This window comes from Leptodactylus fuscus, chromosome 6 (assembly GCF_031893055.1).
Source record: "Leptodactylus fuscus isolate aLepFus1 chromosome 6, aLepFus1.hap2, whole genome shotgun sequence".
NCBI lineage: Eukaryota > Metazoa > Chordata > Amphibia > Anura > Leptodactylidae > Leptodactylus > Leptodactylus fuscus.
In genome coordinates, this window is record NC_134270.1 from 136,150,325 (window position 1) to 136,166,879 (window position 16,555).

At 39.8% G+C, this 16,555-nt stretch overlaps 1 protein-coding gene across 1 annotated transcript; it reads right to left on the bottom strand.

Moving 5' to 3' along the window:
• Positions 1-1,340: 1,340 nt before the first annotated feature.
• Positions 1,341-16,265, bottom strand: SOST (sclerostin). The gene is made up of 2 exons (XM_075277287.1): positions 15,901-16,265; positions 1,341-2,301 (listed from the first exon to the last, which is right to left on the bottom strand). Exons 1-2 carry the CDS (start codon positions 16,121-16,123, stop codon positions 1,883-1,885), a joined length of 642 nt encoding a protein of 213 aa, XP_075133388.1. The 5' UTR covers positions 16,124-16,265; the 3' UTR covers positions 1,341-1,882.
• Between the last annotated feature and the right edge of the window lie 290 nt (positions 16,266-16,555).

The following is a 16,555-nucleotide window of genomic DNA, read 5'->3' on the forward strand; positions in this document are numbered from 1 at the left end:
TCAATGGAGTGGAGTCCCAAATGGAGGACCACCATTACAGTCATTTACCATAACAGAGCTTATACAAAGGAGTTCTCTGAAGCAAACAACCCCTTTAAATGGTAGACCTAGCCATCATCCAGGGTATTACAATCTCTTTGGCAATACTTTTTTTCCCCAAGAGATGGTGAGAAATAACTGGGATTATTAAATGGCAATTGTCATCATTGGAGGTTCCCTTTTATTTTCCCATTCAAGGGAGTATTCATAAAGTTATAGATCAGCTGTGCTCTATAAGGCCCATATTTTTATAATAGATTATGGAAAAGTATATTAAAATTTTCTTATAAAATATAGACATTTGAAGATAACAGTAATCCCATACATGTTTTAGTTATGGAAAGTCTAGGTATGGTATATACAAAAATCTGCGGGAAAACAACAGATAGACTTGTAAGAGAATTGGGCCCCTCTTGTAGGTTGCTGAACTTGTATGACTGGGCCAGATACACACTGCCTGGCTTTATGTCAAGTGAGTCTAAGGCCCCATTCACATCTGCGTTAGGGTTTGGAGAGTTACCTAAGGAAAGCCGCAGACCCCATAGACAATAACGAGGTCTGTGTGGTTTCCAATTGAAACATGCAAAGAGAAAAATCCTTCAAGCAGCACTTTTCTCTCCGCATGTTTCGTGCGGAAACTAAGCGGAAACCACATGGACCTCATTATAGTCTATGGGATCCAAGGGTTTCCTTAGGTAACCACTTTTTAATGCATATAGGTTTCCGTTTGGGAGTTCCCAGACGTGAATGAGGCCTAAGGCTGACCATACACATGAAATTATTGGTTAATTTGACCAAGAGCTATTATTTCCAATCTGTCCACACATATCAACTTGGCTGATGTGGATGGGTTACTGAGATAACTGTCAGATTACCCTTAGTGGGAGCTTATCCTCCTGAGAACAAAAGGATGGGGCATGTTCATATCCAACTGCCTCACCTTCTTTCCCTGACATCTACTGTCTGGCAGTCAGGAGACCCCCATGCATATTAGATGTCCAGCCAGCCGAGCCGAATTTGTAGGCCTAGTCAACATACATTTAATGTATATGGCCAACTGCGCAGATAAAAGATCCTTACAACAATTTTTTTAAAAAACCCGCAACCTTACAACAATTTTTCTGCTGTGTTTTGGATTGCATGAAAGAGACAGACCTCTGGTAAACTAGAAAGGCGCTACCCTTTGCAAGTAGCCCATATCATGATCTCACCGAGGGCCCCCCTGATGTCTGGGCCCTCTCTGGTAAGTATAGGGTTATTCAAAATGGAGCAGTATGTTGGAAACTCTGTAAAAAAAAAATAGACAAATAACTTTTTTACAATATAGATATAATGTATGGGAATCTTCCTCCTATATAGAGTGCCAGTTATATACACTTTCATATATGACAATGTGAAGCTTGTCTTTGGACTATAGTACAAAGCATGTACAAGCAGTTAGTGTCAAAGTCCATTTCACTTCATGCAATCTCCAAAATGTACAAAAGCTCCTATTCTAAGAGTTTGCAGTAGTTTCTCAAGCCCTGTCCTTCCACTTCTGCATGGGAGCGGTCTGTACAAGCAGGCTGCCGTTAAATACGATAAGTAAGTGAATGCTCTGGAATATAATATGTATTATTATAAAATAGTATAGTGAGTATTTTCTCATCTCTACTCCAGTCCAGACATTCTTTGTAACGGCTGCTACGTGGCCTGTTCATCTTAATCTGTAGATAATAGGTCAGCCTTAATCTTAAATTCCTTAAGCAACTCCTCAGACTTAATCTGTATGTGCTGAGTAAACCAACAGAGTCACCTCATCCGCACACGACATATAAATAGCCTCTGCCCTAGCACTGGGTCATTAATATGCATTTTCCAGTTCATGCTGGTTTGATTTGCTCCTCAGCCTGGAAAGCCGAGGCTTCTTGTTCTTTGCAGGTCTCGCCATGTCCTTTCCAAAATCCTTTAGCTCTGATTGGTTGTGGAAGCGGGTGTACCTCTTGCATCGACATGATGTCACCACTCGAATTTTGTATGTTCGCACTTCATTGTCAGGGCACATGAGCTGAATGCGTTGGGTGTGACTGTGAGCTGGCACGCAACGGTAATCCATTGAGCTCTGGCGCCACCATTTTCCTCGCCCAATGGAATTTGGAAGGAGATGAGATGGTAAACATTGGCCCGAACACACCAGCTCTTTCACAGGCTTCAGACTGCGACATGGACCATCTGTGATGTGCTGAGTAGAGCGTAGTTCTCTGCAGCTAAATTCTGAAGGATCTGAAGAAAACAAGAGAAGTAAATATACTGAGTATTGAAGGTTTAGTATAGATTGGCATAAATGACACAATTATACCAGTATATACAATAATATGAGTCATGTATGTAACAAATAGAAGTTCTCTAATATAGTATAGTCGCGAACAACGTATTCCCCAGAAATTGCCCTATATTATTAATCCATTAAAGGGGTGCTCCAAGCCTAGATGCCTATATCGGCCATAAATTTAGGATAGATGTAGGTCCCACTTCTTCAATCTGTAGCTACACAGAAACACATATAGGCAGAGGAGTACCTTGAATCTGCTGGGGTACAATGTATACTCTATATCTCTGCTTATATATAGTGGTTTCTGCACCATTGAGATAACGTCTGAAGCTACTATGGACTCCATAAAGAGGGGTAGCAGCTCAATTTGGTCTCATCCCTCTTCCACTGGGACCACAGTGGCCAAGCTACACTTACCTAGTACAAAGTTGGCCACTTTGGTTGTGCGTTATTAAGCTTTCCCCATCATCCATAAGCAATTCAGTATATTGATACATTTTTAAGATTTTTATGGTGTTTTCTAATACTCCAAGCATCGCAACTGCAATCTGTACACTCTATAGCTACATCTCTGCTTATACGCCATGGTATCTGTACCACTGGTATCTGTACCACTCCATACACAGGGGTAGTAGCTGAGGCTGGGCTCATCCCTCTTCCATTGGGACCATAGTGGTCAAGCTACACTTGAAATGGATGCAAGATATGTCACATATGGATGTAAGACGAGCATGAAAAACAGACTATTCTATACGTTTTTGGTTTTTTATTTATAATGGTTATATGAATGTAGCCTTAAGGTGAAGACTGACCACTCTGATGTTTGCCATGAAGTCTCCTCTGCTATCTGTACATTTGTAAGTATTACTCTCTTTCACTTTCCTTTGAACTCTAAGACGTAGAGGAATAATTTATGGCCCGAACATCTTTAAATTACATAGATTTTATAAGTTATTATTACATCAATGCAAAATCAGGTTCATAACAAGGTCTTGGATAATGCATTTCATCCAGACACAGCGTATAGTCTCAGATCCCTTTCTTCCAACAAGTATATCAAAGTGTTGCGGCGACTGGTAACTCCTGTAGGCTCAACATTTAATATAATGATATGAATGGAGAAACTGTGCGGAAGACTTCGGGCTAATGTAAAGTTCAGTAATGTGTCAAGGAATTATCAAACGCAAAGGTCAGAAGGAACATTCATCTTACAGTAACTCATAAAACCAACTACGAAGAAGGAAAAGTCAGACGTTGGTCATATAAGTAATATCTGGCCTGACCTTCATTTATCTGGGTCTGCATCCAGGAGCTAATAGGGACATGTTCTCAAGCCAATTCTGCCGGTGGGGTTGGCATATAATAAAAGCATCCACAGTTCAAGTGTTTATGACATCAGAGCAAATATTAATGCAAAAGATATTTTTACAATTATTTATGAATTTTGGCCAAATTGTAGCTTTTCCAGAAACTCTCTGAAGTAACAGATTGCTCTATTTTCTCAAGGAAAGTCAATAGTCAGCATTGCTGCTTGAAGCAATGTTACGATGGATTGTAATTGGGGTTGAGCCGATCTGGACTTTTCAGGATTGATTTTGAAATCCGATTTCCGATCATTTTTCATTCGAACCAGATCTCGATCCCAATTCCGATCCCAATGCAAGTCAATGGGATTTTTTTGCTAATCGGAGATCGGATTTTAAAAACAATCCTATTCACTATACAGCATGGAAATTAACAATTGAACGCTTTAATTGTTAGAATCCACGCTGTGTGATGATTTTTTTAATCACTAAGTAGCCAGAGGATTTTTGTTTAATCCTCTGGCTACTTAGTCCCCCCTGATGTCCACTTACCTGCAGAGATGGCTGGTCCGGTGTTCTCGTTCTTCTTCGCCTTGCTGCCCCCTGCCCCCCAGGTTAGGAGAGTGTGGGCGGGTACTGGGAGGGAAGATGTCAGGTCTCCCCGCCCTGTACCCGCCCACACTCTCCTAAGCTACAAGCCCCGCCTTCTTCCTAGCTCTTTAAACACTAACCTGGGAGGCGGGGGCAGCGAGGCGAAGAAGAATGAGAACACCGAGCACCGGACCAACCATCTCTTCAGGTAAGTAGCTACTAGAGATGTTAGCTAGTCTCCCATTAGAATGAATGGATGTAGCAGGCGCGCAGGGGGTTAAGGCTGTGTGCCGGCTGCTTCCATTCATTCCTATGGAACCGCAGCTGAGCGTATACTCAGTGTGAAGGCTAACATTGTTAGCTTTTCCCACAATGCTTGGCCAGTGTCAAAGCATTGTGGGAAATAATCACCGATCTCGATCCCACCTAAAAAGTTCGTGTTTGGAATTCCGATCGCGATCGTGAAATTTTCTCAATCGCCGATCAGAATCCGATCTTTTCCGAACACGATCGCTCAAGCCTAATTGTAATACAAGAGGATTTCAGAAATTCTTACATTTTCCATGATAGTATAGGCTATATGGGTGGGTTACCTCTTTGGGAAAGCACAAAATTTACATAGTGCAGAGAAATGATCCGGAGTGTCCTCGAATCTGGATACATTATAATTCAATAATATAAAATTTGCTAAGTTTCTAGGATATATAATAGCATAAAGATAGTCACATATGAAACATGTTTAATAGTGGTCTATATAGAGACATACAGCAAAGATCAAACTGGGTCATGACAGACGGGCCTGGTGTTTGTTTCCCACCTGTATGACCCTTTGCACCCCCTTGTTTGCTAGTTAGGCAATTCTTAAGTATAGGTGTGTCTTTTAAGTTATGATGTTGAGGCTTGCTTAGGTTGTTTATAAGTCTACAGATGCCCAAAACTTGGCGTACAGCCATACGAGCATACCACAAAGCCTCAATCTTAAGTTTGCAGGAGATAAAATCAGACTTAGGGGGTGTGGTGACTAGAGGTATCCAAAAAGTAAACAGTATAATAGAAAATATTATAAAATGTCCAATTTACAAGAGCAATTCTTGGCAAAACTGATGAACTGTATCTTATATACTACATAATATAATAAGATGGAGCATGACAAAGTTATTCAAAGCAGACCAGAAAGAGACACCCTGTATCATATCCCACCCTAAGGATTCTCATACACGTGGTAATCTAGAAATACTGTGCCCAGGTTCTTCCAAGTTTTCTTCCATAAACGGAATCTGTCTATGGAGAGCTCCAGGTCGCACTGCTCCCTGAGCTGAGGAATCAGCGTCTCCTTAGATTGCCGCATGCTCATCCCTTTGGCAAACAAGTACACGTACTTCTACCTTCTGCTCAATCCATTCCTGGCTTTGGCTCAAAAAACAAACAAAAAAGCCAGGTTTACGCAACGCAGAGTGCAAACCTAACAGACTTACGTTTGGTTAGACTAATGTTGGCCAAACTGGCCAATTTTGGTGGGTTCAATTGACCATCTAATGGATTTTAGGGTTTCTTGACTTCCCACTTTGACAAATGTCAGGGAAAGGAAGAATCAAGTATCCTGATTTCAACATGCCTAACCTCATGGACTTCTTGTGGCCATCATACTATGGTGATAGCCAATTGCGAGTTCCAGTATGATCACATTCAGTATCATGAGTTGGTTTTTTTTGCATCGACAAAGCCAAAGTCGCTGGGCAGACTAAACCTATTGGAAGAGCACATGTACCAGTTGAGACCCAGATATTTCTAGCTCCACTGGTACCTTGTAAAATAAATTTTCTGTGATGTCATCGCTTATTTAGCTAATCTTAGAGAAATAAAACAATAAAACTAATACTGCGCTCACTATATCTTTAATACATTTTCAATAAAATTAGAGTGCCTGAAGAAATTTTTATTTTGTACCCGATACCTTGATTCGCCATTTGTCTGATCAACACGTAATGTATGAAAAGAAAATTTTAATAAAAGGAGCTGGAGAAATGAGTTTCATTTCTTAAAGTATATATTTTTTTTGCCCTACGGACATCACATCTAATCCAAATGCTTCATCAGTTTAATGGGTTTGCATATTCAACTTCTCAAGCTTTCCAGAATTCTGGAGTTATATGGTCTAATGCTTCAAAGCACATTTTAAATGTGCCTTGTGGCCAATATCACGGGTGTACTTTATAAATGGTTTATTACGTGAGCAGGAGTAAACACTAACAAATGCAAGACGGAGAGTGGATGCTTACAATATGCCAACCTCTAGGAATTCAAGAATCGATTCCTACTGTATGCTTACTTATAGTAAACTGCATTTGTATGGGCTTATATGTATTGTCAGTGCTAAAGATCAGCAGGAATGTGATGGAAGGAATAGACAGTTTGACCAATTCGGAACTGAAGAAAAGCTTAGAACATTAGGTTGACCCTGAGCCATATATGTTCGTTTTCTTATATACAGATTCAAATATCTTACTTACCCTCAAATAGTTAAAGGGGGGGACTTTTATATTGTTAACTGTATTTAGGTTGGGTCAACGATACTTCAATATCATATTAGATACTCGACACCCCTCCCAATTGATAATCTGATTTAGGGGACCACAACATGCCATAACAGACATAGATCTGTACACTGTGTAGTGGCAGCAAATGCTGCTGCAACTATCCTTTACTGGAGTGAGAGAAAGTTGCAATACCATTCACAACCACTACACAATGTATGGTGCTGTACCTATTGTGGGGCAGCAGAGCCCCTTGAATCAACTGATCACAGGATTCTGATCTGATTGTGATGTCCTCAAATTTTCCCAATGATAAATTTCTAGCCTCATGTAACTGACACTAGAGGGATCTCACTGCACCCATGGTGGGTCACAATTTACTCCACAAAACTTTCCTAATCCTCCAGTACAGTAATATTTTGCACCATTTCTGTGTTTATCTCCATAACCATGGTCTTCTGCTCTCATTGCCCGAGGCCATTCTAATAATATTACATTTCCGGAATATACAGCCAATCCTTCCCCATGTTCAAAGATTGGACTAGGTCTTAGTCAGCACCCATCAGTGCCAGTATGACATCTGTCTGTAGCAGCTGTTGCTGTATCGTATGTTAGAGACTCGAGATCCAGCAGCACTGTCTATATGAGCTAAGCTCAGAAGAGCACAAAGAACCCTTCATTCCATGTCACTGATCACCACAAATACTCTTTTCTAGAATGACCAATTGGAACAGGTCAACTTTTTGTGGTAGTTATCTAACATAGATAAATCCGACTATATGTATGAGATTGGCCAGTCACCACCAAAATCAGGTTTAACTAACAGTGTATGGGCATTGTAGCCAACGGGAGATAAAAACTAAGTCAACTATGGCCAATCCTTCTTTCCCTTGATGTTTTCTGTTAAGGACGAGGCACCATTGGTCAAGATTGACACCAGCTTTAGAGCTCCTTAATGAAGATTTGGTCATCAAGAGACATCTTAATTAGTTACATATCTATTACACTAATAGGAAATGATGGCCACATGAAAACAAGCCTTACTATATTGTATGTGACAAATGTCTCCTGTACTAAAGATGCCCCACAGAGCAAAGTTGACTGAACTTGCCAATGTTGAGAGACCAACTATCTCCTCTATCTGGGGATCTTCCAATTCTCCCACAACAGATAGTGAGACAAAGAAGGATCAGTCATGTTGTATTCAACAACTGTTCCTTTTCATTTCGGGAGAGATAAGCCATTACCAATGGTGTCTGACAGCAGATTACTCCTACAGAAAAGATTGGTGACTTCCTGGACTCTCGGATGAGTGAGCAAGTCTACCAGGCCTAGTGGAACGCTACCACAGCCACCTGACTTGCAGTCATTTTATACTTGACTTGGACACTTTATGTGCTGGTGACATCACAAAAAAGGACCATAACCAGTACATATAGTGCCCATGTCATAAGAAGGGGTATTTCAAGGCAAAAAGAAGAGTCATAGGGGGCAGGACCTCACCCAAATGCCTAGCACGTCATTCTCCCAGTAGCCAATCTCTTCATGTTGGCAAGTATATGCTTATTCTTCTCTACCATTTTAGAACACATGCACACTAGGCTGAGACATGTACACATGTAGGGGTAGGTCAGAAGAAATAACTGTTGACCAAATGCATGTTCAACTGCACTAGGTTGGACTTGATGGACTGTTATCTTCATCCAACCTCATCTACTGTGTAACTAAGATATTGAAGGTGTATAACGTACCAGATTTGTATCATGAACGACAATACAAATCAATGGTCAAAGCCTACATTGACTATGAAGCTATGACATTACATCTGGCTTGTCCGAAACATAAGTATGTCTATTCTCTTAAAAATATCCGACTTGGTACTGTTCCTTTAAGAAGCAGCACTGAATAAGACATGTATGTAGCTGTATAATGCAATAAATTGCTCCATTGAATCACCACTTTATGCTAAACACATTTTTCCCATGGTAAATCCACTTTCAACAAGTGAAGGCATTAGTGCACTCTGGCTCCTGAGAAGCAACGTAGGCTGCAAAGCATGAACGCCAGTGTTGTACCCACAACCCCTGCCGCTCTGTCACAATGTTTGCCCTCTTTGAGGTCACCAGTTATGATAACCCCTGGGTTCTTTCTTCTCTTTGGTAGTTGTCAGTAGATTGTCAATGTAAATGCTTCACAGCATGGCCTCGCACTCTCATTGTACGTCTACATACCACCAATGGACATGAAAGAGCCGCGCCATTTAATTGGCAGCCTGTAAATGGATTGTCTTGGTAGAAATTAATTAAAAGCAGAATGCAGTATGTGAAAAATCCATTCAATCATTTCCTGTGTGGGTGTTGAAGGCATTCTTATGTTGAGAATGATATCAGTGACTGTATGAAAAGAACATGTATTCTCCGCTGGAACACAGGAATCATTTATAACCAGAGTAAACTGTGCAAATTAGATTATGTGCATCCAGATTCTGTCTACAGACTCACAAACCATAATACCGCCATATCACTTTCCTGATGAAATGTGTAAATACCGCTAAATCCGACGTGCAGGATGATGCTAAAGCTGTAGGGTTCATTTCCAGCGCAAGTATTTATATTCTCTATGTAATTTCTCCAAAAAACAGGAATGATTGATCCATCATTATTTAGTAGGACTGGTGAAGAGTATTGGAGTTATGCACATATATGTGCGTGCTAGTTATATATGTAAAAAGACATAAAATATTTATTAAGCTTATGATGATATTACTTTTTTTAGTTCATGCTCTTGTCATTGGGACGTGATTGAACAGCACTGGCGACACATGGATGACATCTGTATGCTGTCCGTGCCTCCGCGGTCCCATTCATTGAGGCCAGTGAAGTATAGGGCTTGTGCTGAGTTTGGCTCCAGGCTCACGGTGCCATACACTGATATGTAGATATGTAGTCATGTACATGGGGCCATACAAATGAATGGTTGAAAAATGGTGCATATAACACTGGTCGTGAAGCCTTAGTTGACTCTACATGTGAAGGGGGCCAATCGACACAGGGGCATAACATAAATCTTCAGATAACCTGTAATGGGACCCTCAACTATGGCTTGATTGTGACAATCGTTAACATAAATACCGGGGTAGCAGTGGTAGTGGCTCTCGCGCCGGCCCGGGACATAAGTGGGACTGGCGGCCCCTGATTTTTATTTTATTTTTTTTAAATAGGCCATAGGGAGTAACCCCAGCAGGTAACAGGCCCTATTTACTTACCGATCCCTGCTCATGTCAATTGTTGACTTTGGGGCATCCATTCCTAGTTACACCACTGGTGAGAGTACTGGCTGGTTGACTGCCTTTAAGCACCAATTCCCAGTTGTTACCACAAGCTCTGCCCTATGGTTGATGCTGAAATAAATTAGTCTTTATCATACCTTATGAAAGATAGATGCTGCCTGATCCATGACTTCCATTTCACCCTATAACATATAGATTGTACTAGCCAACAGAGCTTACACTCTAATGTTATTTGAGGCATGCTAGTGTTTTTTTATTATTTTTGGCTGTCTTTTCTCAATGTAATGTTTCCGTGCCCACTGCTGCTTCTTGTCACATGTGAAGGCCGGAGACTCCTGCAGATAAGTGGCCATGTTTACCGAGCAGCACAATAGCCTGACAAATTGAAGTGACGAATGGACTTCTATTATCTTTATTATTACACAAAGCTCTCCCATCCTCAGAGATACCAGCAATCCAAATATCCAGAAGTCATTAGATTAACTTGGTATTTATGCCTCATTTAGCTTGGCATTAACCCCATCACTGCCACAGGTTGACACCCATTAGATGTAATAACCAAGGATTGCAGACAAACAGTGGCATTCAGGGGCATGGAAAATGTTTGCTCATATAACATGGGGCTAAGTGAAGGGATTAGAACATTTACACTTGTCACCTGTGAGGGATTGTCTTATTAGCCATTGTTCACACTTCTACCACACCATCTATCAGTCATATCTAGGTCAGAAGGCGCTCCATGATAATGAGACCTGGGTTATCCTTACCCAACCAGAATGTATCCCAAAGGACACCTGTTACCTTTATACAATAGAGATATCAATTTTAAAGGGGTTAGTCATATATATATATATATATATATATATATATATATATATATAATAATGACACGTCCGCATGTCTTTTTATGCCAACATAGTTGATAAGGTGTGATAAAGACACAAGTCGATCTGTAATCCTATTCTATTGATCCCGAAGAAAGTAAAACAATTCCTTCCAAACTTCGAATATGGCGATTTGACTCTGGATCCCCATCCTATCCCAAGTATTATAGTTACGATAACGGGATATTTTCTCTTTCAAGAAAGACATTCAAGCCCCACAAGAAGTCCTGTCTATGACAATAGGATCTCTAGACATAAAGTATGCCCCTTGTCACAGACCTAGGTATAAAGAGACAATTGGAAAGATCTCTGTATCACCCATTCAGATATTTGGACATTGTTGTTAGATCTCCCCTAAGCCGGTCCCAGCCAAATGAACATTCAGCCAAAAGTTGTATAAAGTGCATGGTCAGTCTTACATATATCATCTACTGTATATAGTGTAGAGGTGATAACTGTTCATGGCCTTAACATCTATTTTGCTTTGATATAGTAGCAGTAAAGCAAGACATTCTCAAGCGAAAATTACTTCTACGTAACTGCATACAGTAAGTAGAGGAGAATCTCCTCTATAGCTCTCTCTCTCACTCTTAAGCAGTCTCAGGACAATAGAGGACATGTTTAGAGAAATCCTGAACTGTAATAATGTAAGTAAAGTGCTTTGGTTGTGATAAAAAGCTTTTATTCAATACCTATCTCCTGAACTTCCTGCTGACTCCTTTCCCCTCTCCATAGACTTCTATTGGCATAAGTCAATCTGAGTCATGTAATTTGCCGTGTGTTTCAAGACAAACAGAAAATTCATTTTCCGAGTGAAAGGCAGTTTAACAGATGAAAGTGCCACAGGAGAACAAACTGATGATGGCAGAAAAAGGCATTTTCTCTAAAAAGATATATTAGAAAGTTTCCTATGTACCGATGTTTCCCTGTACTATCCATTTATACCAAGTTTGTTGAAACAACAGTGCCTATTTAAAGAGCTTGTCCAGGTTTTAGGGTGTTATGGCCTATCCTTAGCCATATACCAATAACCAGCCCCCACACCGACCAGCTATATGGGGACACTTCCAATGCCTATAGTACACAATACAGAGATAGCTCTGGTCCCTGTATAATGGCATGGCACCAAAACTACAGCTCAGCTCCCATTGATGTCAATGATTGGCGACCATTCCTTCTTCTAAGTACAGTAGACATAAGATGACTCATTCCCAGCGACTTCAATACACTGACTATTTCACAAGACAAGTAGGGAAAGACTCAATAATCTGGTGCTATCTAGGATAATAGGCTTCATAATGACTCTTAAAAGAACAGGATGTACTTAGGGGTCACAAATGTCAGAAAGCATTTTCTGTGAGCTGTGCCATTAAAGAACAAGTCAGATAAAGTTGACATGAAAGAGTCCCCCGCCTAAAATTGATACCAAGGAAAGAGGAGGAAAGACAATGTAAGGTTACTGCCTGGCTTATTTTCATCTTATATTCTCCTCTTAGTCTGGTTGCTGTGGATGCACTGCTTGTCACCATTGCCAATTCAGTATCCCTGCGCTATGCTGAGGAGGTCCAAAAGACTGAAACAGCACTGTCCATAGCTGGGAATCTGTTCCTTTTGGAATAGAAATACTAATTTGGCAATTAAATCCACATCATGATTAGTAGGCTTATTAACTGAGTCATGCATGATGTTAAGGGGGCTGCCCTCTAGAGGGCAGCATACAGCGGCACTGTTCTCCTAATTACATCCTGGAGAATAGATTAGCATATTTTTTACCCAGAATCCCTAGCACAGCAGGAATGACTTGTAAGTCTCCGTACGCCTATGTAGGCACACACTCTCCCTGATGAGTATGATTATCCCCTGACCCTAGTCACCATTGTACATTCAATGTGGTTGTCAGGCAGCACATCGCTAGCAACCAGTCTGCCTCAGATTGCTCATCTCAGGGTGGAACTGTCACTGAAATAAGGATCGCAGGGGGCTTGGTAAAACTAAACCCCACATTTTTCTGCTGCCTCCTGACACTTGTAAAGTGAGGTCACATCATACACTTCCATGTTGGTTGACATCTTGGGAGAAGTCTATTTAATAAAGTTCTCTCACTTTACTAGATTCCCTACTGGTATGTCTATGAAACTGCACATAGCTGGCAACGCTTCTGAGGTGTTATCCGTAAAACACAACTAGTTTGATGTGTTTTCTTACCAATGTACATATATGCCACCATGATGACAAGGACCATGCTAAAGATTGCAGAGAGGAGAGAAAGCACATAACTTCATAGCTTCACATAGCCAAAATATGTCCAATATTACATCGTCAAGCTTTGCAACCATCAGGGTACTACAGAAGCAGAGGGATCTCCATTGAACCCTACGGTGATCTATGGTTTGTTCAGTAGAACCTTGTGGTTGGAGGGCTCCAGTGTAATATCTATGGAACTTAAAATCTGCCCAAAGACACCAAAACGTCAGACACTCCTGACCTAAGCCGTAGGTCTCCATAATCTCTTCACCAGACATGGACACAATCTTATTTTCTAGGTGTTTTTGGACCATCAACAGCTATCAGACAAATAACTTGAACTATTCCTCCTGACTCTCCCCAAACACATACACAGGAACCTGATAAAGCGTCCAAGTGTTTTCAACGGGGAGAGGAGAGTCGAAAACATTCATACACTTTGGTGCCAGACACCATTGGTAGGGGTTTATCTTCCTCAAGAACAAAGAGCCAGGTATGATAAAATTAAACATGTCTGACCGATGAGTAGGGAGGTCTCCATACATATAACATAGTTTGCTCGGGTCACCATTGTCAATGGGTTCTTCTATTCGCCTGTTTCATCCTCAATAGTACAGTATGTCAAAAAGTAGATTTCCTAGTGGACTCACTGGGAAAATGATAGAAATAGAACTGCGTTAATGGTTGAGTGCCCATAGTGGTCATAACAGATGACAGAGGATGGACCACATTGACTAGCAGAGAGCTCCACGCTGTGCCATCACATTGGATCAGTCAAGTGTCCTTCCACCCCGGGGATCTGAACCTTACTTTAGAAGAGGATATATACTGTAGTCAACTAATCTTGAGGTCGGCGATAGAGATGAAATATATCAATTTCACCATTGATACACATGATTGACATATGCGTCTTTTCCTCTAACAATGTCAATTCCATTAATGGGTGTTCTGTGATTCTACATAGGACTAGCAGCTATCCCAGTACAATGTGCAGCAGTGCAATGACAACTTCAGCTCTGCTACATTCTTTAAAAAATATTTCCCCTATCCCATACAATATTCATATTACACAATACAAAATAATATAATCTAGAGACACATATGGAAATAAGAAATGTATAGAAAATGTATAGAAAACCGTAATGAGGGCAGGTTAAAGGGGAATCCTACCTGAGACGGAGGCCACACACTGCTTTTGCTGTAGATTTTAATACAGTTTTTTAGGCAAAGCCAGATGTGGATTTAGTATAAGGGAAAAGTATAAGAGCTTCCAATATATTTCCTATTTGGGGGGGATTTGGGTCAAAAAACGCAGCAAAATCTGCAACCAGAGACGCAGCTTTTCAGAAACACTTGGGATCAGCCTAAGATCTGCTGATATATCATAAAATAGTCTCAATATTAAGAATAGAAAAAGCACACCGCCTCAAGATATGGTGTGTACTATCTGGGGTACACATACTAAAGTTTGTGAGGCCAGGTAGAGTAGGCAGGGACAGTACTGTCATATTACATAGCAAGGTAGTATAGTAATATAGTATTGTCATATTACATAGCAATGTAGTATAGTAATATAGTATTGTCATATTACATAGTAATATAGTATAGTAATATAGTATTGTCATATTACATAGTAATATAGTATTGTCATATTACATAGTATTGTAGTATAGTAATATAGTATTGTTATATTACATAGTAATGTAGTACAGTAATATAGTATTGTCATATTACATAGTATTATAGTAATATAGTATTGTCATATTACATAGTAATATAGTATAGTAATATAGTATTGTCATATTACATAGTAATATAGTATTGTCATATTACATATTAATGTAGTATAGTAATATAGTATTGTCATATTACATAGTAATGTAGTATAGTAATATAGTATTGTCATATTACATAGTAATGTAGTACAGTAATATAGTATTGTCATATTACATAGTATTGTAGTATAGTAATATAGTATTGTCATATTACATAGTATTGTAGTATAGTAATATAGTATTGTCATATTACATAGTAATGTAGTACAGTAATATAGTATTGTCATATTACATAGTATTGTAGTATAGTAATATAGTATTGTCATATTACATAGTAATGTAGTATAGTAATATAGTATTGTCATATTACATAGTAATGTAGTATAGTAATATAGTATTGTCATATTACATAGTAATGTAGTACAGTAATATAGTATTGTCATATTACATAGTATTGTAGTATAGTAATATAGTATTGTCATATTACATAGTAATGTAGTACAGTAATATAGTATTGTTATATTACATAGTATTGTAGTATAGTAATATAGTATTGTCATATTACTAAATAAAAAGGTCTATACTTTGCCAGGTCAGCGCCCTCCTGCACCCTTGTACAGGTTATTACAGTTCACTGCTTTTTCATACATGACCCTCTTAGTTATTCATTTACTACTACTTAATCTTTAATACCGCACACCTTTCCTATAAATATACATTTACATACACTTATTTTCTAAGGTGCTATACAGATGTAGCAGAGCTGAATTTGTCATTGACTCTTGAAAAGCTTCTAAATAAGATAAGTAAGTTTTTTTCTGCAGTCCTATGTAAAATCCATCACGATCTTACCATGAACTCCCAAATTCAATTATGCCACAGGTACACGTAGCAGAGCTGAGTTTGTTACGAGACATGTAGTTAGTTACCTGTGGTGTCCGTGGATTGGTGCAGGTACCTTCCTCCATGTTTCGCTTGGTTCAGCGTGTAATTGTCACTGGGGATGGTGGCTTCTATGATGACCTCCGTATTTTCGATGTTTCCTGGAATGATCTCTGTGGCATCGTTTTTAAGAGATGGCCATCCCAGCACGGGATCAAGGACAATGTGGATCAGCAGAAAGGCACAGTGCCCAGACAAAGCAAAGTACATGATGCTGCTTCTCTGATGCTCCTTCCAGCTCAGTCAAGGCTTAAGATGTTTCTCAGACACAAATTATTCTCCTTTTTTAAATCTTTTTCTTCAGCCAGCCCAGCCAATGACATGAGGGATAGGAAGGACTTAGTCTCAGCTTCATTCATGCTGGAGAGGTGTTTTACAAGGGAGGAGGGGTCTGGTTATCCGGCCTCAGAACTACTTTATCCCTTCTGGCCCCCTCCCAGCTCACACTTTAGGTAGCCAAAGGATCTGCTTTCATAGCAGCCTAGAACATTGTCACACTTGTGGCAGCGTCTCATGTGGAATTATTTCATTGCAGGATGATCAAAAGGATTGTTCAGGGAGGACAAGACACTTTATAAAGCTATTATGTCCCATTTATGTATCAATCATAGAAGTCCATGTAACTGGCTGGCGTGTAGCGGG

Coding starts and splice junctions, on each gene's coding strand:
- SOST (XM_075277287.1), bottom strand. CDS start 16,123: ATGTACTTTGCTTTGTCTGGGCACTGTGCCTTTCTGCTGATCCACATT. Junction 2,302..15,900: donor CCAATCCACGGACACCACAG/GTAACTAACTAC, acceptor TGTTTTCTTCAG/ATCCTTCAGAATTTAGCTGC.